At 47.6% G+C, this 27,131-nt stretch overlaps 1 protein-coding gene across 6 annotated transcripts in view; it reads right to left on the bottom strand.

Annotated features, from left to right (window-relative positions):
- SLC1A2 (solute carrier family 1 member 2) overlaps nt 1–27,131 on the bottom strand; it is a 167,949-nt gene that overhangs the window by 93,707 nt on the left and 47,111 nt on the right. The window contains exon 1 of one of the 6 annotated variants that reach the window (XM_021085276.1): nt 20,528–21,311. The exons of 3 other annotated variants lie outside the window; for them this stretch is intronic. Coding sequence is in view for 1 of the 3 variants with exons in the window: in XM_005660996.3 (XP_005661053.1) it covers nt 14,315–14,322 (8 nt within the window). In the remaining 2 variants the exon portion in view is untranslated. Of the gene's footprint in view, nt 1–14,018; nt 15,556–20,527; nt 21,312–27,131 lie in introns of those variants that run through there. 2 more of the 6 variants (XM_021085277.1, XM_005660996.3) reach the window with 2 other exon arrangements.

Below are 27,131 nucleotides of genomic sequence, written 5' to 3'. Positions count from 1 at the left end.
GAGAGAATGAAGAATTGTTGTCATACAGTAATAAGTACTGTAACCTACTGTGAAAGAACCAACCTCAAGTGATGCAATGGTGGGAGAGAGTGATGGAGTACTACTGTATATACTACTGGTCAGGAGGTGACAATGGATCAATGATTTGGAAAAAAAAAAAAGTGTGAACTGAAAATGCTACCTGTTGCACCCAATGGGCCTCTGCAGCCACACACACACCCCCCGCCCACCCCCGGCAAGATGTACCCGAAGGAAACTCTCAGGATGAGAAAACATAGGATACTGGCCCCCAAAGCTAAGGTGCATATAAAGGAATGATGTCATGAGTCCAGACTCTTGCATCTTCTCACACAGAGAAAAGCACTAAATTCCTTTACTTGAGATTATCTGGTTTTCTTTAATTAACAGTAATCTCTTTTGTTCTTTTCTTTTTTTAGGGCTGCACCTGCAGCACATGGAAGTCCCAGGCTAGGGGTAGAATTGGAGCTACAGCTGCCAGCCCATGCCATAGCCACAGCAATGCCAGATCTGAGCTGCGCTGGCAACCTACACCACAGCTCACAGTAACACCGGATCTTTAATCCACTGATCGAGGGATCGAACCTACATCCTCATGGATACTAGTCGGGTTCATTTCTGCTGAGCCACAACAGGAACTCCGACAGTAATCTTTTGACGTTCTGACTATCTGGTCCCTGTTTCAAAGACTCCTATGTGTCCTGGCTCCCCCCTTGCCTCTTCAGAGCAGTCTCTCAGAGCCACCTGAGAGGTGTGTCTCCTAGGCTTGAGGTCCCCAGAAAGTCCACTGAATAAAACATAACTCTCAACTTTTAGGTTGTACTTTTTTTTTTTTCCAGGTGACAAAAGTAAGGGTCAGCCCATGGAAGTCCCTGGGAAATGTATTCTGAGAGCGTGAACAGCAAGTGCAAAGGCCCCCAGGCAGGAGCAAGGAGGTGAATCCTAAAAACAGCAGGGAGGATTTCCCCTCCATCATGCACACAGGCAAACTCTGAGCACATGTTTGATGCGATTCAAAGAGTTTCCCCCTGAAAGAGGCACATTCAGAAACATCTTCCTTACAACGTAAGACTCCTGAAGCCTCTTTTGCATGGACCTGGTTAAATACTTCTATTCGACTCCAACCGCTGAAGATTGTTGCTTTGGAGGGAGCGTGGCTCCAAAAGGCTGAGGTGAAAGAGACAAAAAAGGAGGCTGCGACCCTTCTTCATCCAACAGGCTGGTTCTGAGTTTCCAAAAGAGTCGGAAGCCCTTCCCTCAGCCTGGGGGGGCTGAGAAATTAACTTGGGGCAACAGCAGACTCCATCTCCATCGTGGGCCTGCTAACGGCCCAGCCCTCCTCTGTACGGGAAGGGCTTCTGACTCCTAAGCGCTGGTTGGATCAGATCCCAGGGCACTCGGAGTTGGAAGCGACCCAGAGGCACTTTCAGCCTCCAGAAAATGGTAAGAGAATGAGCCTTTCAATTAGGCTTCGCAGCTCTTTTCAGAGAGAGAGCAAGTCACTGACAAATAATTCTGGTTTGTCTCTGAGTTGAGTTTTGAATGCCCCAGAGTAAAAAACTAATAGTGGTCATTTGAAAAAAATAATAAATAGGCAGATTTAAGCAGCGTGCTGAAGCCAGGCAACCCATTCCATGACGTTTACACCTCCTGGTTCCCCAGCCTGTCTCTCTCAGCCACCTCCCCCCACCCCCAGGACTCTCAGTGTTAAGACCATCACACCTCATAATTCTTGCTAAATACCAGGGTTCCAATTACAGCTTCACCATAAAACACTTCATAAAACACGCAGACTTTGCCCCTGCTTTTGCAGACTCAGTCTGGCCTTCCCTCCCTCCTTTCTCCCCTGTGCTCCATACTTTCCCACTCTCAAAGCCCTCTGCCCAGACCTCAGGATTCCTGACCCGGTGCACCTGCTACTACACTGATCAGTAGTGAGTCCTTGTTGCATGGGAATCCTTGGGTGATTTCATTCCTGTTCTCCTAGGCACCAAGCATGACACCATCCAGGAAGGTTGGAGCTTTCACTGTGAAACTGCAGGAGATGGGCACATCTGGGATTGCAAGCTTACCTCCCCTACACACAGTACACTAAGAACTCCACACACACACAAACACAAACACGCGCACACACACACACACACAGAGCAGGACCCAGTGGGGCTAACTATGATCCCCTTACCCACCAGACTCTTTCTTCGTCTCTTAAAAAATAGTTTCATTGTTGGAGTTCCCATCATGGCACAGCAGAAACGAATCCGACAAGGAACCATGAGGTTGTGGGTTCGATCCCTGGCCTTGCTCAGTGGGTTAGGGATCCGGCGTTACCATGAGCTGTTGTGTGCGTCACAGATGTGGCTCGGATCTGCTGTTGCCGTGGCTATGGCGTAGGCTGCCAGCAACAGCTCTGATTAGACCCCTAGCCTGGGACCATCCATATGCTGTGGGTGTGGCCCTAAAAGGACAAAAGACAAAAAAAAAGTTTTATTATATGTTTCCCAGATTACATAAATAATATGCACTTTGTTTACAGAAGGATATAAAAAAAGAAAATGCCCAGTAAATCCCACTGCCAGGAACGTCTAAGTAATAGGGCTTATACCAAGCATTGTTTTAACGGTTTTACACTCATTTAAACCCATTTACTTATTTAAACCTCACAACCACTCTTGAGGGGTGACATTTTTAAGACCCATTTTGCTGATGAGACAATCAAGGTCCAGAGAAATTAAGTAACTTGCCAATGTCTCTTCGTTATTAAGCAGAAGAGCTGGAACTCCAACTCAGACCATGTCCTTAACGCATTTTAATCATGACCATTTTCCATTCGAAGCATCCGTTTCTAAGCCAGATTCTGCTATTCTGGGGTCCAGCCTCACTGGGCTGTTCCTTCTCCAGCCGGCCCTCCAACCCATTCCGAGCTCCCCTAAGGACCACATATCTACCAGACTTGACAGCAAACCAAACAGGAAAAGGGGGCACTTGGTGTGTTCAACAGCTAGTACGTGCACAGGGCTGTGGGGACACAAGGGGTTTGGTCTAATGGCAGAGGCGTGACATATACACAAGAACAATTAACTAGCAGCAGAAACCTGGCCAGGCTCTAGGCTCCTTGAGGGCAGGTTCATGTCGTAATCACTGTGACTCTGAGGAGGCTATTAGGAGCTGTTTGTTGAATGACTGGAGGGGCAAGATAATAAGGGTCTCCGCCCTTGGTTCTTCTCTGAAAGCATAAAGAAGTTGGGAATGACTTTCCAGGTGAAGTGACAGTTCAGCTGAAACTCAGAGGCTGGATAGGTCGTGACAAAGCTGAGAAGAGGGGCAGGGTCGTGCCAACACAAGGGGGCAGGACCCCCATGGCTGACTCGACAGGACCTGGACCCAGGTGCTCCCAGCAGTGGTTCTGGAGGCCCGGAGCCAAGAGTGGGGGGCATGGAGCAAGCTGAAAAGCCCAGTAGGCTCAGGTCTTACAGGTGCTCCGATGCCACAATGACAGAGGTGAGGCTTTGGAAAAAGAGGTATCTGAAGATAAAGATTTGGGAGTTAACCACTTCAATGAGCTCTCCAAGTGAGAGAACAGACAAGAACAAAGACCTTAAAAAGGAGGAGAGTTGAATCTCAGAAAACAACTATTTCTATTTCTGCGGGGAACGAGGAAGAAGAAGAGTCCTCCAAAACACAGACAGAAAGGGGCCGTGAGAGAGCAGGCGAGGCATGAAGGTGTCATGAGAAGTGAGCTTGGGGGGCTTCCCCAAAGCTGGGTTGCTTGGGAGCACTCCCACTAAAGGATCTCCTAGGCTGCACCACCTGACTGATGGGCTGACAACTCAGACTCAGTAACTCAATACAATGAGTTCCCCTTCCTCTCTCAGTGGCCTTTAGACCACCTGAAAGACAAGAATGGATTACACGGCCATCAATTCATGGGAAAAATCCAATCAGCAAGAGTGGCTGTCTATCGCTGAATCCAGCTTCAAAATGAATGAGTCAGGATTAGCAATGAGATCCTGCTGTGTAGCACTGGGAACTATGTCTGGTCATTTATGATGGAGCATGAGAATGTGAGAATAAAGAATGTATACATGTATGTGTAACTGGGTCACCATGCTGTACAGCAGAAAAGTGACAGAACGCTGTAAACCAGCTATAACGGAAAAAAATTAAAAAACATTATATTTAAAAAAAAGAATGAGTAATGATTGATGGGCAATGTCTGCCATGGACACAAAGTTGAGGAGTGGCCATCTATGTGCCCATATTTGCCATCCTTCCCTCAGTAATTTGCATCCACTTTATTTCTTAGCTAGGGACTCATTTAGAGCAAAGATTGTCATATTTATTTTTGTGTCAGGTGGTAGGCACTAGGGAACAGAGACCTCTGTGCTTAATAAATGCTTTTTGTTGTTGCTGTTTTGTTTCTTTGTTTTTATTTTTTATCTTTTTTTTTTTATGGCTACAGCATATGGAAGTTCCCAGGCCAGGGACTGATTCTGAGCCACGGCTGCAGCAACACCGGATCCTTAAACCCACTATGCTGGGCCAGGGATCAAACCTGTCATACCTCAGCACTAATACCAGCTGCTGCAGGTGGATTCTTAACCCACTGCACCACAGCAGGAACTCCTCAATAAATGTTTGTTAAATAAATAATCACACTCATTTATTCCTAAGAAAAATGATGACTAAGAAGCTGGGTGCAGGGGCCCAGGGAGTGAGGAATGAGGCTGGAATTAAGGTGTGGACTATACAGGTGAAAACAAAGATAAAAACCGAGGCCATGGAGTTCCCATTGCAATTCAGCGGTAATGAACCCAACTAAGTATCCATGAGGATGCAGGTTCGATCCCTGGCCCCACTCAGTGGCTTGAGGATCTGGCGTTACCATGAGCTGTGGTGGAGGTCGCAGACACGGCTTGGAGCTGGTGGTGTTGTGGCTGTGGTATAGGCCAGCAGCTGTAGCGATTCGACCCCAAGCCAGGGAACTTCCATGTGTCACGGTGTAACCCTAAAAAAAAAAAGATTTAAAATTTTAAACCAAGGGCACGTTAAAAGGGAGCATTGGGAAGGAATCACAGGTGCAGCGCGAATAAAAGGCCAACAGAACCCCGAGAACAAGGTGTCAAAGGAAATGATGGATTCAGTGGCAGTTTTGTTTGAGGCTTTAGAAACAAGGATTCTTTATGTGGTCTGCAGACCACCAAACCTTGTCCAGCAAAGGCCTGGGGCCTGAAAATCAATAACACAGAGGCTTTTTTCTTCTGAAACCAATGAAACAATCTTCTTCATCTCTGCCCCTTTTCCTCCCTTCCTTTTGTGAGGAAGCAAAAACAAGGAAAGGCCCTTCCCCTCCAGATTTTCAGTGCCCTTTGCTCTGAGCAGCCACCCAGGGACCTTAGAAAGTCCTGGTCTCTCTCATAGTGAAGATGAGAATCTAATGCACTTGCTGTTCACAGGACTCTTGCACTTAAAGGAAGCCTGAGTCAGATGCTTAGATGTTGGGGGTGTGTTTGTCCACAATTCCCTATTTGCTGCCTGCCTGGGAGACGACAGTGTCCGTAACACAAATTCCTTGGGCTTCAACGGGCTTAACAATTGAGCAGCTGAAAAGGCTAGTCTGTTGTGCACTCATTGTCTCCAGCAGGGGGCGGAAGTCTCTAGTTATGAACCTGGTCTCCAGAGGCAGAGACCAGAGTACATAGCCCAGCTCCTTCACTTACCATCTGAGAAACTGGGAGTGAGTTTCGTTGTGTCTCCAGGCCTCAGTTTTTCTCCTTCATGGAAGGAAAGCCCAGAATGAGATGACCCTTGCAGAGGGCTCAGCACATGATATGTATTCAATGGCTACCTGCCAGGAAATAGTGGAGGCTCACTACTGATTTTTAGGACGGACAATCAGAGCACAAGACATCACTCAAACTCCAGAGGCTGAGGGAGCCTTTAACTCTTATTAACCCTTCTTATTCCAGCTTCTTCTTCTTTTGTCTTTTTGCCATTTTTTGGGCCGCTCCCGCAGCATATGGAGGTTCCCAGGCTAGGGGTCGAATCGGAGCTGTAGCCACCGGCCTACGCCAGAGCCACAGCAACGTGGGATCCAAGCCGCGTCTGCAACCTACACCACAGCTCACGGCAACGCCAGATCGTTAACCCACTGAGCAAGGGCAGGGACCGAACCCGCAACCTCATGGTTCCTAGTCAGATTCGTTAACCACTGCGCCACAATGGGAACTCCCCCAGCTTCTTATTTATAGATGGAGAAACCAAGCGACTCTCTTCTTCTTCTTCCTTCCTTCACATTTTGCAGCATGTGGGGGGTGGAAGAGGATGTCAACATTTGTTGAGCAATCTACCAGGAGGCCAGCCAGCATGGTGCTAGGCACCTCCTAGACTCATCTCTTTTAATCCTCACAACAACCCACAAGGTACAGACGCTTAACCAGATCAAGTGAGAAGGTAAAGAGAGACTGGGTCTCTACAGCAGAGCTGAGATTCAAACGCAGGTCTCTCCAACCACCTCCGATGCTTCCCCACTCCTGACTAGAGCCAGAGCTGAACCCCGGTACCTGGGGATGCTTCCACAAAGGCGCATGAAGATGAGATTCCATCCTGGCTTGTCCATCTAAGGTGCACACAAGCTTGGCTGAGCCCAACAAAATCTCTGATGCTCTATTAAAATACTCTAAACGGCCCGTCAAACCCGATTAGAAGATGCCTGGCTGGGGTTGGTGCCTGTCTCTGGTCTGGATCCAGACCCTGGGTGGGTGACCTCACAGCTGGTACTGGAAGCACCCTCCCCTCGAACTTCGAAAGCATCACGCCTGGAAGAAGTCTTAATTCCACTCTTTAGACCACCCATCACCTTGACCCCACCACCTCTCTGGAAGAACGTGTTAAATCCCACCTGCATTTTCACTTCCTTTCAGAGATTTTCTTACAGAATGAACCCATTTACCTGCTATCTGCATAGAATGGAATCAGCTGACCCAGTGCCCATCTGAGACATTCATCATAATAGTATCTACCACTTCTGAGTACTTATCCCGAGCCAGGTCCTGGCCTCCAACGACCCCAAGAAATATGTATGATCATTAGTTCCGCATTATAGATGGGAAAACTGAGCTCTAGAGGGTGGGGTATGTTTATCAAAGTCAGGTTAGCGCGGAGACAGAATCCAAACCAGAAATGCCTTCCCTAGGAGCCCACTGCTCTAGCCAGTGTGTCACGCTTTCTCCGAGGAAGCTGGGGCAGCCTCTCACCCACTCCCCACCTCCCTGCTTGACCAGAGTGTCTCTGATCTCACAGGTGGCACATCGCTTCCTCCTGGGCTGCAGGGTCTGTGTGAACACTCCTGCCAGTGCAGTTTCCAACCAACGCGGACGCATGTGCCACCATTCCTGTTTGCTCAGCCCCGGCCACCGGGAGGTTAACAGACTAAAAACCATCTGGCTTTCAAGTAATACTTCATGACCTCATGTGATACAGTGTCATTGTGAGTACTTTGTGTGTACTTTTCAAATGCAAGATAGAAAACTGCATATGATCACAGTTTTAGGAAAACTGGGCATTGCACCAGGATGTAAAACACACACACACACACAAAATGGCACAAAAGGTTTCCAGTGACTGGAATGATGGGACGATGGATGGATTTTATTTCCTTACTGATCCTCTCCTTTGTGTTCAAACTTTCTACAACCAACCTGAATTAACTTTTAGAATAAGAAACAAAAACGTTATAAAAAATAAGCTGATTGACTCCCTTAAAAGTCTACGTTATTCAGAGTAGAGACAAAGCATACCTCATCTCTAAGTAGCCTCTCCGGCACATGTGCCCGCCCCTGGCTGCCCTCACAGGGTGCCTGGTTATGAATTTACACTCCACGGAGCACTCCTGGGTTTCCAAGCCTGCCTCTGACACTAAGAGAAGAATGCCAGGGCTGGGAAGGAATCACCTTAACCCGTCCATGGCCCCCTTCCGGTCTGAGCCACAGCCTTCTGCAGAAGGAGGGTTTAATTACCGAAAGCCTGGTGATGCGGTTGGCCTATTTTTGGCTGGCGGGCGGGGCAGGTTAGCCCTTTATCCACTCCTGCCTTGGCCAAGCCTCCGAGGTCACAGTGATGAGGCATTTTCATCCTGTCCTGGTGCCAAGGTTGTCTTTCTAGAAGCCACCCCAATGGCTGAGGAACCAGCCAGGCTCCAGCTGCAAAGGACGGGCACAATTTCTCCTCCTAATATCATCTCCAGCTAGATTTGTAAAAACGTCTCAGAGTGAGCTGTACCAAACCAGAGAGACAGAGAGAGACAGAGAGAGGGAGGGAGGGGAACTGCCCTCGTTTTGTAATATACCCTGATGGACACATTTCAGTCCCAGGATTAGGCTGCGATGGAAGGTTGGGAGTGAGCAAATGCAGTGGTTCAAGGGCGCTGCAGGGGAAGTCGATGGGAATTCAGGGCCTTGGGAAGAAGTGATCCAGGGAGGAAAAGGGAGAAGCCTGACTAAGGACAAGCAGGAGCCTATAGAGCAGAGATGGCCAGTGAAGACTGTCCCAGCTGGTAGGGGTGGCCAAGGGACCTTCAGAAATAATAACGCTGACAATAACAATAGCAATAATAATAGCGTTGATAGTAATGATAGCTAACATTTCCAAAACACTTACTACAGGTATCCTCCCAAAGCACTGTAGACCCACCACCATCCTGTGAGGTAGGTAACCCTCTTAGCCCCGCTCCACGGGTGAAAAAACGAAGCACAGAAAAGTACAGTGATCTGCCCAAAGTGACAGCGTGAGTGGGTTCTGAAAATCTCAGCCTGACTTCAGAAACTGTTCTTACCCACATCGCCTGGCGGTTTTTCCCAAAGAACAGAAATGCCGAAGGTGCCACTGTGTCCTGTTTGCTATGTGGTCCTGCAGTGTAAGCGCCTTGCTGCCCTCTGTCATGGCTGCAGCCTGGAGGCTGAGGAACATGGGGCACGGGGCATCAAAACGGCTTCCAGGAGTTCCTGTCGTGGCTCAGCAGTAATGAACCCAACTAGTATCTGTGAGGACTTGGGTTCGATCCCTGGTCTTGCTCAGTGGGCTAAGGATCCGGTATTGTCGGGAGCCATGGCGTAGGTCACAGATGCAGCTTGGATCCTACATTGCTGTGGCTGTGGTGTAGGCCAGCGGCTGCAGCTCCAATTTGACCCCTAGCCTGGAAATTTCCATATGCCTCGGGTATGGCCTTAAAAAAAAAAATACAGCTTCCAGGCAGGGAAGGCGGGGTGGAAAGTAGCCTGCACAGAGGTGACAGGGTGGGGAGGGAAAATTCCACAGAGGCAGGACCCAGAATGGGAGGTGCCTTGGAGAGATGCAAGCTTTCAGGAATCCATGGAAGAGATGCTCAGTGTAGGAGATCAATGGAAACTCGTGTAAATGATTACATATTAGAAGCAGAGAAACACAGTAGTTTAAAACATTACACATAAACACTAATAGACGATGAAGCATGATGTAAAATATGCTTGAATTCCAAGGACAACGTACAAAGCTCCAGAGAATTTCTCCCTTGCAGCAGGCTCCTTCAGCCTGTAAGTCACGCTCCTCCACCTCATTGGGAGAAAAGTTCAAAGCACAGACTTTACTCTCAGGATGAAAAGCAACCAATAGCCAGAGGGTCTGTGAGGAGACCAACCCTGGTGGGCTTGCTTTAATATCTCCTCTTCCTGGAGTTCCCACCATGGCACAGCGGAAACGAATCTGACTAGGTCCCCTGAGGTTGCGGGTTCGATCCCTGGCCTCGCTCAGTGGGTTAAGGATCCAGCGTTGCTGTGAGCTGTAGTGTAGGTCACAGACGTGCCTTGGATCTGGCGTTGCTGTGGCTGTGGTGTAGGCCAGCAGCTGTAGCTCTGATTAGACCCCTAGCCTGGGAACCTCCATATGCGTTGGGTACGGCCCTAGACAAGGCAAAAAGACACACACACACAAAAAAAACCCCTCCTCCTCCTGACCCTCAATGCCCTCCTCCTGCATCTCCACCCAGCTCAGCTCAGCCCCACGGGCCCTTTTCTGTTCTCTGATGGCAGCATTTCCGGTGGTTAGCAATTGGGGGCCTTTGGAGGCTTGCTGGCAGGGGAGCCTCCCTGGGATCCTGTCTGCCAACTATCTTGCTGGACTGCACGGGAGCTGCAAAACAGCAGGGAGTGGCCAACACAATGGCTCTGGAGCGAGGGAGGCCAGTTACAGACCCAGACTCAGCACCTTCGCAGACTGTCTCCCTCGACAGGCTTAAGGTACCTTGGCACGGCTCCGTTTTCTCATGTGGAGAATGCTGGAGGCTGCTAACAGCATCGCCCACTACAGAGCTGCTTTCTTCTCTTTAGACGTAAAGACAATGATCAGGTGAAATACACAGCGCATGGCCGACTGCCCACAATGGTTGGGTCTTCTGAGCTGGGTGTAAGCCATCCAGTCAACAGAGGTTCTAAAGGCACCATAGCTTCCTACTGAGTCAGGGTGCCCCCGAATGGGCTGAATGCTACCTAATACACCTAAATTGGGGGAGCCTGTAATTTTTTTTTTTTTTGGCCACATTCATCCTCACAAACCTACAATCAATCCATACAATATGACCAAATGATTTTTAACAGAGAAAGTAGGGGCTTGTGTGGCTTGGTCCTATAAAACGTACAGGGGTGAGGTCCTTGTCCCCATTGGTGTCCCTGGATCGTAGAAAGGTTCAGTTGGAGAGAATTCACTGATATTCACCTGGCTCTCAGGCCAAGTGCTACGGCTGTGCATTTGCTAAGATGGACTCCAGGCAATGACCAGGGCTCACCTGGAATCCTGGGCAGAAGCTTTTGGTTAGGACGTGAGCAGAGAGGGGGTGCCTTCCACAACCGCCGCTCTGGGTCAAGAACATGTTGCATCTTTTCTCTCTGAGGCAAGGAAATTCAAGGACCCTTCTTTGCCACTTGAAGGGAATGGGTTCTGAAGGTCTAAAAATATCACCTCTTTTGTTTAGTCTTGCCTAGAAACATTTAGGGCAAGGAGGTGAATGGCATTAAGAGGTGTAAGATTTCTGACAATTGGGGGAGAAGATAAAGAAAATTAAGGGAAAAATGAAAATGGAAGCAATTATTTCGGAGCTTTTCCCAAACATGTCACCATGTTAATTTTATTATTTAGCAGAAACTAACTTTCTAATAACACATTATATATTTTAAAGTATTGTTTATTCCAGTGTTCATTACCCACTCATCTAATTTACACATTTGGGGGGGCAGCATTGTAAGTACCTCTGGTTACTGAAAGCGTTGAGGTAAATTCAAACCTATTTAATTTGGTATCCCTATTAAGGCAGCAAATATAAATATAATGACTTAAATCAGACAGGATTGGGGCAAACAAGTACATTTGGTCAGCATGGCTGGCAATGTCAGTTGGATTTAGTAATTACAGAAAGAGGTAACAAGTATTACAAATCTGTTTATATGCATGGGTCTGATAACCTCATCTTGGGAAAAATCTCCAAGAAGAGTAAATTCAATTCAGACAAGGATGGTCATTTGAAGCACTATTTATATACAACAAGAAAATGGGAAACAACTCAGCTCAATCACTGTGAAAAGGTTAAGCAAATGATGTCACATCAGCCGTGAAGTATAATGGAGCCACTAAAAGATGTAATTTCTCATCCATATTCCTAGTGGTGACCTAGCGTATGCCCACACAGCTGGGCAAAAAGCCAGTCCTCTATACCATCCTGCACGCAGCAGATATAAGAGCAATCACAGGACGAGAAGGGACCTCAGAATAAGAATTTACAGTAAACTGATTTGAATTCCTTTTCTTAAAAAAAGGATGGAGGAGAGGCAACGTAAAAAGCACATGTAAGACTAAAGATACATAACACGATCTTAGGCACATATTGTCCTATTTTACATCTCGAAGGGATGTGTGTTAACAGTGATTATCTCTGACTGAAGGAACTGCAGGTGACTTATCCGCCTTATTTACACGTTAAAATATTTTAACAGTTCTCTGTAGTGAGCATAGGGAACTTTTAAAATCATCATATTAATATTTTTTTAAAAAATGAAACTACCAACAAAGGAACCTTTAGGAATCAGTGTGAAAGTGAGAGAAATGGGTCAAAATGTGAACAGAATAAGTCATTTATATTACGAGAAAAAAGGAAAACCACAGGGTTTTTCACACACAGCTCGGCATCAACCACAACATCCAGTCCATACCGAGTCCTCGCTCAAAATCCACCCTTTCCACAACTGAGCGCCTCTTTCGGATTTCCCGAGTTACAGCTATCAGCAGTTTCTGATTCCTTTGACTTACTATTTTTTTTTATCATCTTTTTGGGCTTCCAAGAACAAAAATCAATGTGTTAAAGGATAGAGTATTTCAGTCATAAAAAAGAATGAAACAATGCCATTTGCGGCAACATGGAAGGGCCTGGAGATTATGGTACTGAGTGAAATAAGTCAGAAAGAGAAAGATGAATACCATATGACATCACTTATGTGTGGAATCTAAAATATGATACAAATGAATTTATCTGTGAAACAGAAACAGACTCAATACACACAGAGAACAGACTCCGTAGTTGCCAAGGGGAAAGGATGGTGAGGGAGGGATGGACTAGGGGTTTGGGATGCAAATTATTCTATGTAGAATACATAAACAGTGAGGCCCTATATACAGAGTGGATAAACAATGAACTATATTCACTATTCTGTAATAAACCATAATGGAAAAGAATGTGAGAAATAACATATATACTGTTATTTCATATACATTATGTCAGTTTTATATACGTAATATATACGTATATATATTATGTCCATTTTATACATATTAACTGAATGTTTCTGTACAGCAGAAGTTAACACAACATTGCAAATCAACTATACTTAAAATATTTTTATTAAAAATAGACTATTTGAGTGAATATTGCTGTAATTCTGGTAAACCCTAAAAGCACGACCACAAAACATAGCAAACGCTCAACAGATATGACTGAAGAAGAACTGAATGAATATCAGCCATTGTCTTCCCAATTCCAGAAGGGGAAAAAAAAAGAGCAATTTGAAGGAGAAAATAGCACGAGTAGCTGGTGGTCTATGTAACACCTACACGCTTTGTTGCGAGAGAGAGAAGAAATGCTAGCAGATCCCAGAGTAGAACATTGGACCAAATATCTTAGCAATGTCAGAAAGTATCTTTCCAACATGAAAACCAAGCCTGCTGACTTTCCCAACACACTGAGTGCAGGTTACAGTGGCAACATCATTTATACTTTAGCTTTTGAATCTTTGACCCAAGAGTCTTGGCAGCAAGGTTAACTGATTGACAATGCAGTCTTAATGACTGCACTTGCAAGGGGAAACAGAGCTATCACACAACAGGTAAATGGCAAAGCTAAAGTGCATGGACTTTCATCTGGACCAATTTCTTCAGCAATGATTACTGAAGATGCTAACATTAGAACCTCTGGGGTTGAATGCAGAAGACATACTCATTAAAGACTATGTCTCAGCCTTCCGGGTGCTTAAGTTCTTTAAGCTGCGGTCATGGATGATGATTTTGGTACAAGGTACAGTTTTTCCAACCCATCACTATGCAGCTTATTAATATGCTATTTAAGCGAACATCTAAAGGAGAGAATACCTAGATGGATGCGTATGAATATCATGTATTCATTCATTGATTCACTCCGCACGTTCTCACTGAGAACCATATGCCTGGTTCATTGCCAGGCACCAGGGTGCAGGGACCGCACATTTTCTTCTCCACCCGGAGACATTTCAAAGTCAATTGTGTTTCTGATGAACAGACTACGTTTCCTAATTTCTACTCTTTCTTTCTCGAAACCTCTACATTTCTAGCAGAGACCTGGTTCCCAGAAGGAAGCTTGGAATGCTAGAATAAGTGATGCTGGAAAGCTGACTTCAGAGGCTTCTGACCCTGAGAAAGGCCAGCTCGCAGGACTGGAGTTGAATCAGCTTTACCTTGTGATGACACAGCATTCTGAGTTCAAACGGACCTGGCTTCCTGCCGTCCACCGGCCATGGACTGCTCTGATTCCCTATTTTCTCATTCGTAAAAGGCTATAATTCCCACCTTATGGGATTATCTTGACAACTAAAGACAAGCAACTGTCTTTGCCAAATAGACGCCAGTGAGTGTTTTATAATAAGCCTATTGTTCCATATTTTCTTTCATCACTTCCTCCAGGAATATAAAGTGACTCCTTCCTTCTCATTGCTCCGCAGAGCCCACCCCCACCCTACCCACGATCTCTGACCTGACCATCCTGTCGTCTCCAGGAACGCACTGGCCACCCAGCCCCGAAATGAATTCTGTCTTTCATCTCAGTGCTGTTATACCTCGGAGGAAGATCTGTCAGGTGCTTTCAAGTTTACCTAGCCAGTGTTTTGATGTCACAGAAGTAACACACTGTCCTATTGACTGCTGTCATTTGGCTGAAAAGCTCAAGGTCACTAAGTGTTTGTTTGACATTGTGTAATTACAGGAGTTAAAGACCTTACCGGGATCATTTTAGGGCTCCGACAGCCCTTTCCCCTCCATAAGCAAGGACCATACCCATTTCCTATCCAGGTTCTGTGACTTTCCACTTGGCAAGTATGGCAGTTTGCTGGCAAGCCTCTGAGCCCAGTTGCTGTCACCAGACCATCCTCCCTTGGCGCTTGTCTGCCTCAGTCACCATACCTACAGCTACCTGTGACCATTAACCATGTCCCCCCCAGCAGCCTTTCTCCCTGACACTTAACATAGACTCAGCCAAGTACTGTGTCTTTACCTAAGTCCCAAAGTAAATGAAAGAAACCCTCTCCTTTTAAGGTCTGGAGATGTTCCAGCCTTCCAATTCTAAATGTTCAATCACTGCATTTCTTCATGTTGTGATTTTGTGGTGGAACCTCTACATAAAGTGAAAGGTTAACTTATTGCTTGGAGATCGATCTGAACACCAGTCCCCATGTCGCCTTCAATGGCTTCCATGGATCAGAAAACCAGTTCTCAGAATGTGCCCCTTGGAGCCCACATATTCCCAAATGCTCCTGGATATAAAGGGTAGGGGGCCTTTGCAGGATCCCTAGACACACCCCTCATCTTATTTGGGGCTCTTTCACAAGCTGTCTCCAGTTTTACCCAGAGTCATTTCAATACTGATCTGAAATTTTCACAAGCGCTGTTGCACTTGGAAAAGACTGTTTTATTTGGTTCCTAATCTCAGCCATAAAGATGTCTGCAGCATGCAGTGGGCCATCTTTGGGGCCTTCGCCTGAAGTTTCAGTCCTCCTCCCGCCGCTGAAGAGCTGTGTAATGCTTGGAAGGCTCCTTAACAACTCTGAACCTCAAATTGCTCATTCATAAATAATAATATCTCACAAGATTGTGGTGAAAATTAAATCACTCGACAGACATTAAGCTGTTAAGCACCTAGAACATGGGTAGCATGCAACACGTGGTACCATTACTACCACCATTATTTATTCATTTCACAAATATTTCTCTTTTTTTGTCTTTCTGCCTTTTCTAGGGCCACTTCCCGTGGCATATGGAGGTTCCCAGGCTAGGGGTCTAATCGGAGCTGTAGCCACTGGCCTATGCCAGAGCCACAGCAACACCAGAGCAGATCTGTGTCTGCAACCTATACCATAGCTGACAGCAATGCCAGATCCTTAACCCACTGAACAAGGCCAGGGATAGAACCTGCAACCTCATGGTTCCTAGTCAGATTCATTAACCACTGAGCCAGACGGGAACTCCACAAATATTTCTTAGGTAAAAGAGCCATTGCCTTTATGAGCCATTTATTTATCTATCTATCTATTTATTTTTAGGGCTGCACCCACAGCATATGAAGTTCCTGGGCTTGGGGGTTTACTCAGAGCTGTAGCCACTGGCCTACGCCACAGCAATAGCCACAGCAACTAGGGATCTAAGCTGCATCTGCAACCTACACCACAGCTCACAGCAACAGCAGGTCCTTAACCCACTGAGTGAGGCCAGGGATTGAACCCATGTCCTCATGGACACTAGCTGGGTTCTTAACCCTCTAAGCCACAATGGGAACTCCTATGAGCCCTTTAATGTCCTTGGAACAACTTCACAATTGAGAGCTGCCTTTAGAATCCATGGCAAACCCACAGCCGACAAGAGTTTTGGATCTCAGACCCCTTTGGCAGCTTGACTGCATTCAAGCACTACTTGAAGCATCTCTGTCCTCTTTTGATGCCACTTGGTACTGTAAGATCTTGCCATTGGCTAACCTTCATTGACGACGTATTATACACCAGGAACATTCTCAATGCTTTTCATATGTTTGGCTTATTTAAATTTTTCAACAATCCCATGAAGTCAGCACTACTATTACTTCTATTTGTAAACCAGGAGAAGTCACAGAAAGACTGAGTAACTTGCCCAAGTTCCCACAGCAGTTCTCTGGCCGAGGTGAGATCCAAACTTTCAAAGGCTGTGCCTGTAACCATGGCACAGCCCTACCTCTCCCAGATGGGCTTCCTGTCTCTCTAGAGAAGGGGTAGTGTGAGACATGAATATCCAAGACAGACTAGGAAGTGAAGGAGGCAGGGTTGGGTGCCAGTGAGAAGAGTAAAGCCATCTTTGGTGTGTCAATCAGAGAAAACAACCAGCTAATCAATTAGGCAGGCATAGGCGGAGCCGCATTCACATTCTGCCCCAGAATGTTCTGGGGTCGCCGCAGACCCACGGACATCCGAGGAAGAGACAGACAGCCGGCTGCTGCCTGGCAGTGAGGAAGGGGCCCCAGCTGGAGCCTGGGACACAGCTAAGGCGAGCAAAGCTGCTACCGATGCCTCTTTTTCTAGGCTGCCAAGGGTTTTTCACTTGCAAATTAGGGGCTCACCAGAGGGTTTCAAGTTGTCATTTGGGACACAGAATCAGAGGGTACCTTAAGATCCCTCCAAGCTGTAGGACTCTAGGATGCCGGTCCTCCCCAACTCCCCATGGAAATCAGCCAACAGATCCAGCTCCATCTGGAAATGACCGAAAGAACTTCCAGGGAGCGTACTTTCTATGAGCCAAGCGCTCTGGGCTGGCTTCTTTCAGCCGCCCTCAGCGTGGAATGATCGTCCTCTCCGCCTTACCGATGGGGCGCAGCACACAGGGGGAGGAGTTAACCCCAGAACATGAAGCCAGCAAGGACTGGAGACATCACCTGAGCCGGAGATGGGAGAGACCCATACCCAGGTGTAATTTAGGGGCTCTGTAGGTGGTGTCAGAACTGAAGGAGCATCCACACCTTTCACGGGTTTTGTCTTGCTGGAGCCCCTCTGATGGAACTACACGTGGCAGACCAGGTCTGCACCCTCACCGAACTGTATCTTCTGTTCCGACAAGGAAAGGCCACCAAAGATGACAGCTTAACGAGAAACAGGGCCACAGGCAGAAAGAGGGTGTCCCCCAGACCCTGGGACCCTGTGCTGGTTTCTGTCGCTGTCACTCTTCACCCAGAGGCTGGATTTCAAAGCAGCTCTTGAAACAGAATCTGTTCCCTCTAACACCAGGAACACCATACGTGTCCCCGTCACAAAAGGAGAGAAGACACACACCCCCCCCCCCCATCCCCTGCTGTTCTGGACCTTCTGTCCAGGAGGCTGGCAAACAAACTGCATTTTTTTTTTTCAATAGCCTGGGGGTGGGGCTGGGGTGGAGGCTGTGGGGAGGGTAAAGCAACTGAAAGTTTCCCTCTGTGTTGCTCTCTGCAGACATTTCTAGAAGGAGTCAGTGTTGGGTGATGCCATCATCTACCCAAGTAGACTCGCACTGAGATGCCAGCTCAGATACTGTGGTTAAAATAAGTCTCTGCTCGCCCATCTTCTTCTTAATATTCTGTAAGTGTACTAGAGACCTTCAACCAACAGTGAGAAAAGTTCATTTTCCCAAAAGTTGCTACACTGGCTCCCATAACCTGGTAAAAATAACTTCATAACCAAGCCCTTGGTTTCTTTTCAAAAAGCTACAGGGAAATACCAACTACTTAACAATCCAGCAAAGCGACTGCCCCTGGCATTTAAGTACCACTCACCCATGGTACGTATTACTCTGTGCCTTCCCTTCTTCACATATAAAACGGAGCCAACGATCACAATCCCTACTGTACTCATAGGTTATTACATATAGGCCCTTACGATGGTGCCTGAAATGTGACACTCAATATGTTAAGTTAGCTGTCATTATGCAAATTCAGCCTATTTCCTAATGTTTATGGTAATGATTAACTGTCATTTATTCCTCTCGTACTGGGTGCCAGGTACAGGGCTGAGAGGTTATAGCTGCAGCATGATTTAGTTCTCAAGATAATCCCATAAGGAGGGAATTTTAACAGTTTACAAATGAGAAAATGAGGAATCAGAGCAGTCCACAGCCGGTGGATGGCAGGAGAGGGCTGGAAGCCAGGTCCACCTGAACTCAGAATGCTGTGTCATTGAAAGGTAAAGCTGATTCAACTCCAGTCCTGCAAGCTGGCCTTTCTGAGAGTCAGAAGGCTCTGAAGTCAGCTTTCCAGCATCACTTTTTCTAGCATTCCAAGTCTCCACAATCATCAAAGATTATATTTAACTTCTACATGCAGCATCACTTATTTGGAAAACTCCTCTTCATCCTTCAAAGCCTTGCTCAGCTATCTCAGACTCTATACAGCCTTTCTTTTTTTTTGTCTTTTGTCCTTTTATGGCCACACCCGCAGCATATGGAAGTTCCCAGGCTAGGGGTCTAATTGGAGCTGTTGCTTCCAGCCTACGCCAGAGCCACAGCAATGCCAGATCCGAGCCACGTCTGCGACCTACACCACAGTTCACGGCAACGCCAGATCCTTAACCCACTGAGCAAGGCCAGGGATCGAACCCACAACCTCATGGTTCCTAGTTGGATTCGTTTCCACTGTGCCACCATGGGAACTCCAATATACAGCCTTTCTTGACCATTTTCATCCTTCAGGAGTGGGATGTTTTCCACTCCTGAACTATGTCTATTTCTTACATATTTCAAAGTGCTGCAACACAGAGCAGTTTGCCGTATGGTTTGGATGTCTGCTTGTCTCCTCCATTAGGCTGTGAACCCTCCATCCAGACACCTCTAGTGTATTTTAATTCTTTGGGAATAAGTACTTTATTGAAAGTCTCTGGGAATTAGCAATGCCTGCATGATCTACATTAGTGGTTCTCCGTGGGGGTGCAATTTTGCTCCCGGGGGGGACACTGGGCAATCTGGAGACATTTTTGATTGTCACGATTGCAGGTGGGAAGATGCTACTGTTATCTCATGGGTAAAGGTCAGGGGTGCTGCTAAACATCTGACAACGTGCAGGACAGCCCCTCCAGAGCAAAGAATCATCCAGCCCCAAATAGTGATGGTTCCAAGGTCAACACACCCTGGGTTACCTGGCAGCTCTCAATTCAGCATCACTCATCCTGTTGAGCAAAGAGTTTATTGCAGAAAAAAGTATTGTTTCTAAATCAAAAGTCTGTGAGATTAAAATGCAATGTGCAATTAAATTAAGTCTATTACAATAATTGAAAAAAAAAGTCTACTGTACATACATCAGAGCTCAGCACCTGATGCAAATTGCATTTCCAACCTTGAATCCTTGCTGCACCTCTGTGGCAGAATTATGTCTCTGTCTCTGATGACTTGTTTGCCTTTTGGCTTTGGTCAGCGGAAGGAGAGATGTCCCAGGTATTCTCTGTGCCTCAACCTCACCACTCACCTACCACTCTCACGCAGCCAGCTAACTTCCGACCACCAGCGTATCTCATGGCCTGAGGGCTTTCTCAGAAGCTAAAAGGCCACCTAGGCCAGCTGTGCTGGGGAATTAAATGCCCCTGCCAAGAGCAGCCCTCAACCAATGACTGGCCAGCTTGAAGGCGTAAATACATCAGCTGCCTCCTTCCTGCCGAGGATCACGGGACACAAGATTTGCCCAATCTCAGCAGCTCTCCCCATGGGTTAAACTGGAGTTTCCCACAGTGGTAGGAGGCTTGACAACCCACCCTCTCTTAGGTGTCCTTCCACTTCCCCCTTTCTTAGTGGTGTTCCCTGTACCTCCCAAATAAACTATGGATGCTGGTAATCCTTGTGCTGTCATCTGCTCTTAGGTACCCAAACCAACACAGATTAGAAGTAACACATATCCCTCCCCAGCAGAAGCATCAAGAACCTGCACAGGATTCTGTCGCTGCTCTTTTTTCCCTCTGCGACAAGAGTGGCACGACCCAGGCGAGGGCTGCGTCTTCAGCCTGGGTCCCAGATGGAGGGGACATAGTGGATACTTGCAGCTGGCCTGCAACCAACGTGGAAAGGCGCGAGACACAAACTTCTGCGGCTGTAAGCCATGGGGATTTGGGAGGTGTTGTTACTGAAGCGTAACCTGGGTGGAAGCTGACGAATACAGGGCTTCTGACTCCTAGGGGAGCCTTCCTATTGGACGCTAGTCTAGAAGACCTGGGCTACTTACCTCCCAAATGATGCTCTTCTAAAAGCAAAATCACACAGCAGAGCCTCACCAGCTCCTTGAGGCTGGAGATGGTTATTTTGTTCCCCTTTGTGGAGTTTCCTGTAACGCACGGTGCAGTGCTGGTAACTGGTGGGCACCTAGACACTGGTGGATTGCACCCTGAGCCATCTGGGTTTTACCGCCAACTAGTTCAGGCGTGGTGGCTATTTTGGGAGAAGAGACTAAGATGAGGCACTTGGCCTAGAAACAGATGAACACATGGGTCACACTGCGGCTGCTCTCCACCTGGGTGACCTTGGGAAACCCCCTTCCCCCATCTGGAGCCTCCCATTTGTAACGCAGGCTGGGACTCTAAGATTTAAGGTGCCCGGCCAGCACGCAGCCTCCGTGGTTCGTGGACGACCAAAATCACCTGCGTTTTCTCCATCCTCTGCTTGATCCATCAGCCTTTAGAACAGGCTCACTTCAGACCCAACATCTCAAGGGAATGACTGCCTCATGCAGTTTAGCAAAGCTCATGTCTTTTCTCCTGTTCACAGATCAGAAGGGAGTGTGGCATCGTCCCTCCCCTCTGTCTTTGACATTTATTGAGTAAGAACCCCATGCTGCCCATCAGGCTGGAAACTACTCATGGTCGATCACAGGATTTCTCATGCTTGAGTCACTCGCAGCAGCTTTTGCTATTTTTACCCTCATCGAATACCACCTCTGCTAGTGATGACTTAGTAATGTTTAGCACTGATGGATTTTTTGTACTTAAATACATGTATCAATGGAGGGATTTTTTTTTTTTTTTTGTATTTTTAGGGCCACACTCAGGGCATATGGAAGTTCCCAGGCTAGGGGCTAAATCAGAGCAGCAGCTGCTGGCCTACACCACAGCCACAGCAGTGCTGGATCCGAGCCTCGTCTGGGACCTACACCACAGCTCAGGGCAACGTCGGATCCTTTACCTAATGAGCAAGGACAGGGATTGAACTTGCGTCCTCATGGATACCAGTCGGGCTCATTACTGCTGAGCCAGGTTGGGAAATCCCTCAGAGGGATTTTGACATGACCACTATCAATGAAAAACCAGTATCACTCGCCATAAATAGAAGGTCGGCATGAAAACAAATGTGACAGCAAATTTCTTCATTGAATGCTTGCTGGATGTCTACCGAAGCCTCAGCCTCCTGCTCTCTCTGTGTTTAAGAGGGAAGTTGGAAGGTTTCAGGACAGTGATAAAGGCCTAGTAGCACTTAACCAAAGTTTTACCTGTGCCATAAACAGAAAGGCTGGGAGAGATTGAAAAGGGGGTAAACTTGTCACCAGTGCACAATCATCTCATGTGTCCCCTAAAATTGTCTTTCACTTCATTGCGGCATCTGTTTCACACTTTTAGCAAAGCTGTATTGTTGCCCTGGATCCTCACCACATACGGTTTCAGTATTTTCTTCTTCTTTTTTTTTTTTTTATGGCCACACCTGTGGCATAAGGACGTTCCCAGGCCAGGGATCGAATCAGAGCTGCACCTGCGACCTATGCCACAGCTTATGGCAATGTTGGAGCCTTAACCCACTGAGCTAGGCTGGGGATCAAACGCTTGCTCACAGGGACAACATCAGATCCTTAACCCGCTGAGCTACAGTGGGAACTCCTGGTTTCATTATTAATGGCATAGATTTGAGTCCTGCTCTATGACTTCCTAGCTGTGCAACTTTGGCAAAGTCACTAAACCTCTCTGAGGTTCTGTTTCCTCACCTGCAAAATGAGGGTAATGATAGGCCCTGCTTTGTAATACGAAGACCTTCGAAAAATGCAGTCAGGCTCAATAAATTATGGCTGTCATTATATTTATTATTATTATTATTCTTTTTTTGTCTTTTTGCCTTTTCAATGGCTGCTCCCACGGCATATGGAGGTTCCCAGGCTAGGGGTCTAGTCGGAGCTACAGCTGCCGGCCTATGCCAGAGCCACAGCAACGCAGGATCTGAGCCTCATCTGCAACCTACACCACAGCTCACGGCAATGCCGGATCCTTAACCCACTGAGCAAGGCCAGGGATCAAATCCAAAACCTCATGGTTCCTAGTCAGATTCATTAACCACTGTGCCATGATGGGAACTCCAATATTTATTATTGTTAACTTACAATAATAAGGTATTTTGATGCCCATTCTACAGATGAAGAAAGGAAGGCCCAGCTGAGTAATTCATCATGGTCATACAGTCTTGCTTTTCCAACTCTTATGAGCAACTGCCTTAAAGAGCAACCAGGATTATATTTTAAGATATATATATATAATTTTTTTTTTTTTGGCTGCACCTGTGGCATGTGGAAGTTCCCAGGTCAGGGATCGAACCTGCACCACAGTAGCCACCCTAACCGCTGCAGTGACAACAATGGATCCTTAACCTACTGTTCAGGAGAATTCCTAAGTGGGATAGTTTTATTTCTGCCTGTTTTATTTTTTCCTAACTCCTCAGGCTTGCTTGGCTGCCTCCCACTAAATTACATAGGGTGCTGGTGTCTGGACCTAAGCAATGAGTTGGAGCAGATTGGGGCCCAGTTTGTGATGGGCCTTGCTGTGTCTTTGGCCCCCATAGTGTGCCAACCTGTCCTGGGGTTAACCAGCATGTGGGGCAGAGACCTCACCTAACACCACTTGGAGATGCAGTGTCACATGAAGGAGCCCTGCCACCTGTCGTCATGGGGCTGAGTGTGGATGAGGCTGTCATTCCTGTTCCTTTTCTTGTGTCTTTCTAGGGCCGTACCCACAGCATATGGAGGTTCCCAGGATAGGGGTCAAATCGGAGCTACAGCTGCTGGCCTACACCACAGCCACAGCCACAGCCACAGCAACGTGGGATCAAAGCCTCCTCTGCGACCTCATGGCAACGCTGGATCCTTAACACACCGAGGGAGGCCAGGGAGTGAACCCGAGTCCTCATGGATACTAGTCAGGTTTGCGACCACTGAGTCATGACAAAAATCCCCACTCCAGTGTCTTTTTATTTTTAATGTTCCATTTATACATGCCTCTTAATTTAACTCTACTTCAGATCACCACCTGCAGAGAACACTTTCAAGTGATAGAGAAATCTAAGACTGGAAGAATGAGCATTCTACACATGTCACTTTGTCACTTGCCTTGCCTTCCCTTCTTATGCCCCTCTCTGCCCTCTCTGGTCTTTTTTAATTTGGCTGCACCTGGGGCATGTAGAAATTCCTAGGCCAGGGGCTGGACCTGAGCCACAGTAGCAACCCAAGCCACAGCAGTGACAACGCCAGGTCCTTAACCACTAGGCCATCAGGGTATTCTCCCTCTCTAGCCTTAAAACACCGACATCAAGTCCTTGCCTGGAGTTGACGGTGGAGAGGCAGCAGAAACAACACATCCTAGAATGGATTTTTCCTCCCTACTGCCTTCCCAGAGACTGGAGGCTCCAGAGACCAAAGCAATAGCCAGGGCATGGGTTTGTCATGGAACGCACTCAAAATGGTGGCGGAGTTACTCTTTTTAACATAAAAATTACAAGTTCTTTTTCAGCATCACCCATAAGGTCTGTGTCACAGACGCTCCATCCACAGAATGTGTTTACAAGGCTCCAGGTTCCTTATCAGAAGCCTCGCACCTGCCTGTCACTCCTGGACTGAAGCAAAACAAACGTGCAGGGAGTGAATGGAAACCCAGGCTGGAGGCTGCAAATAAAGACAGGGGGACCTTGGAGATAAAGGTCCACACAGTCTGTGGAACCGAGGGAGAAGGGCCCTGCCCTGCTCTCAATCCGCCTCAGGGTCACACCCAGAATGCACCCAAGAGTCTCCAGCTGAGGTCACGAGCCCCAGAACAGGTGGAACAGTCCAGGAAAGCCACTCTGCTTCCCTGGAGCCTGCTGGATGCTCCGGCTTGGGTTTGATCACTTGCTTCTGAAGCAAAGGACAGGACGGACAGTCTCAGGTCTTAGCTAGCTGGCAGCCTAAGGATACTTCGTGCTGTGGCTAAAGACATCCAAGGTCACAGACAGACATTTGTGGGAAGCAGGGTGGGTAGGTTATGGGTGGAAATTTAGGTTCTTTCATTTATGAAAATGGCTTTGTCGGTGCCTATCAGAGCACTGGTCCTGACACAAAGCCCTTGAACCCTTCAGAGTACGACACGGCCAGAGACGGAGCCCTGAAAAGAGCTTGGCATTTCCACATCAGGATGTGATACATTTATTCTGAATTTTCGTGGACTGCCTTCTATGCTGTCCATTACAGGCCAGAAAGGACTAGACCTCACCATCTGAGAACTCATCACATAGTTGTTGGAGTGGTATGTATATGTGGTGAGACAGGGGGCTGGGGTAGGATGGGATGGAAGTAACTCAAATACATAAGTGATGGTAAGTATCATTATGATATGACTATGATAAGTATCCTGAGGTAGAAACGTAAGAAACAGTCCATATAGGAAGACAGCAAGGAGCACCTCTGGCTGCGGAGATTGCTAGGAGAAGGGATGCGAGAGGGGCGACCGTTCCACAGCCCCTTCCCACTCTTCACTGGAGGTGGTCCACCTGCAGGCCACACAGGGCTCAACCTCTGACACCAAGACTCTCCTGACACAACTGAATGACTTCAGCTTTCACTTGAGCAAGGATGATGCTGGCGTAGGGGGAACGATGCCCCACCAGCCGCAAGAGAAGCAGCCTGGAGTCTCAACACCCAAGCGACCAATAGACAGGATTTGTGGGTTGGCAGAGGAGACCAAAGAATGGAGCAGGTGTTGTAAGGCATCCCTGCGGTTCCACGGGAGGCAGAGGGACTCTTCCGCATGGAGCAGAGAGTGAAGAGAAGGGCTGAGCAGGGGGAACGGGGGCCGTGCGGGGAGAGATGGATGGCCTTTCATTCCATCTGAACAGCTGTCTCACTCAAGCACATGGCTGGGGGGAGAAATGTAGGGGTTGAGCCTCCTTTCCCAGCATCCTTAGTGGCCAATTAGAGCTTTTATAACCTCCCAGACCAAGAACAGAAGGGGACGAAAAGATGGGCAGAGTGGATGGAAGATGGCAAACTGCCCTCCCCGACGGTCTGTGGGGGCACAGAGAGCCAGAAAGGAAGGCACCCCCCTCTCCCATCAGCCGGTTGGGAGTGTTAAGCTCTTCTCTTGCCCAGACAATGAAATGAAGTGACTCTCCCATATTGACTCTGGTCCTGCACCTGTAAGTCTAGTGCTCCCTGAGTGAGCACTTCCTTCCTCATCCATCCTGAGCAAGTCTCCTCCTCCAGCCCACCATGGACACTCCCGGTATGGGTCCCGATCCCTTGTCTCCTATCATTCCATTCACCTCCTGTCTATGGCCTCCCCTCACCACCTGGACAGGGCACCCACTTGGCCATAATCCACATTCACTCCCTTCCTGTTGACCTGGACGAGTATCTACTGTGGTCCAGGTGAGCCCTCGGAACCTCATCCCTCAGTTACAGTGGATTTTTCTCAAGCCCTTGTCAGCGCTTGCATATGACTTCAGTGGCTGAGTTAGAGTCCCCATCTGTGGATCAAAGTAAAGCTGACTGCTCCCTGCGAAGCTGATTTTGAACCTAGAGCCTCATTTTCCTCGGCACCACCAGATGAGGGGACATGCCTGGGAAACTTCTGCTAAGGAAGACGGTGACCTCACTGCATGTCTTGAGGAGGAGGCCACCTCTTCAGGGATGGTGGAGGCATCGCTTTTGTAGCTTGAATGCTTTAGTGAACAGTCAGAAGTACCACTGGCTGAATGAATGTGCTCCTTCTCTTAATGGGTATTCCGGCAATTATCACCTGGGAGATAGAAACCCGCAGAGTCTCAGGCTCCGCCCAGCCCCGCAGACTGAGAAACTGAATTTCTAACAGCATCCCCAGGTGATTCTTAAACACTCTGAGGTCTAAGAGGCGTTACCCTACCGGATCTTGAAACTCATTTGACTAGGCTGCTGGTCTAAAAATTTGCTAGGTTGAAAAAAAACAAAAATAGAACAAAATAAGAGTAGCCCGAGAGCTATGAAGCCACTCAATGTCATGGGAAGTTTAGGAAGGAGCCCTGGGGTCCGGCCTGGCTTCTCCTTCAGCCCTTGGCGTCTTAACTACTGTCTGCAGCTTCCCAAGATGGGCAGAGTATAGCCAGGTAGAGGGGCGAGCAAAGAAGCGACTTGGAGAGAAGGCAGAGAAGGAATGGAAGGGGGAGAGAAGGAAGTGTGTCTGGTGAAAAGTCATGATGAGGCTGCCCGCCCCACCCCCACCCCATCATCCCTCCAGGCAGCTGAGCCTTGCTCCCTGCTGTCTTTTCTCATAGAATTGGGTGCTTCTTTCCCTCATGTTCAGCTGGACCTAGAATCTCATCACTTCAATCATTTTTTTTCTTTTTTCTTTTTAGGGCTGCCCTCAAGGCATATGAAAGTTCCCAGACTAAGGGTCGAATTGAAGCTACAGCTGCTGGCCTACACCACAGCCACAGCCAATGCGGGATCCGAGCCTTGTCTTCAACCTACACCATAGCTCATGGCAGTGCCAGATCCTTAACCCACTGAGTGAGGCCAGGGATCAAACCCACATCCTCATGGATACTAGTTTGGTTCTTAACCTGCTAAGCCACAA

This window comes from Sus scrofa, chromosome 2, assembly GCF_000003025.6.
Source record: "Sus scrofa isolate TJ Tabasco breed Duroc chromosome 2, Sscrofa11.1, whole genome shotgun sequence".
NCBI classification, from domain to species: Eukaryota; Metazoa; Chordata; class Mammalia; order Artiodactyla; family Suidae; genus Sus; species Sus scrofa.
The sequence above is the reverse complement of the archived record's forward strand: the minus strand, read 5'-3'. Positions and strand labels throughout refer to the sequence as shown.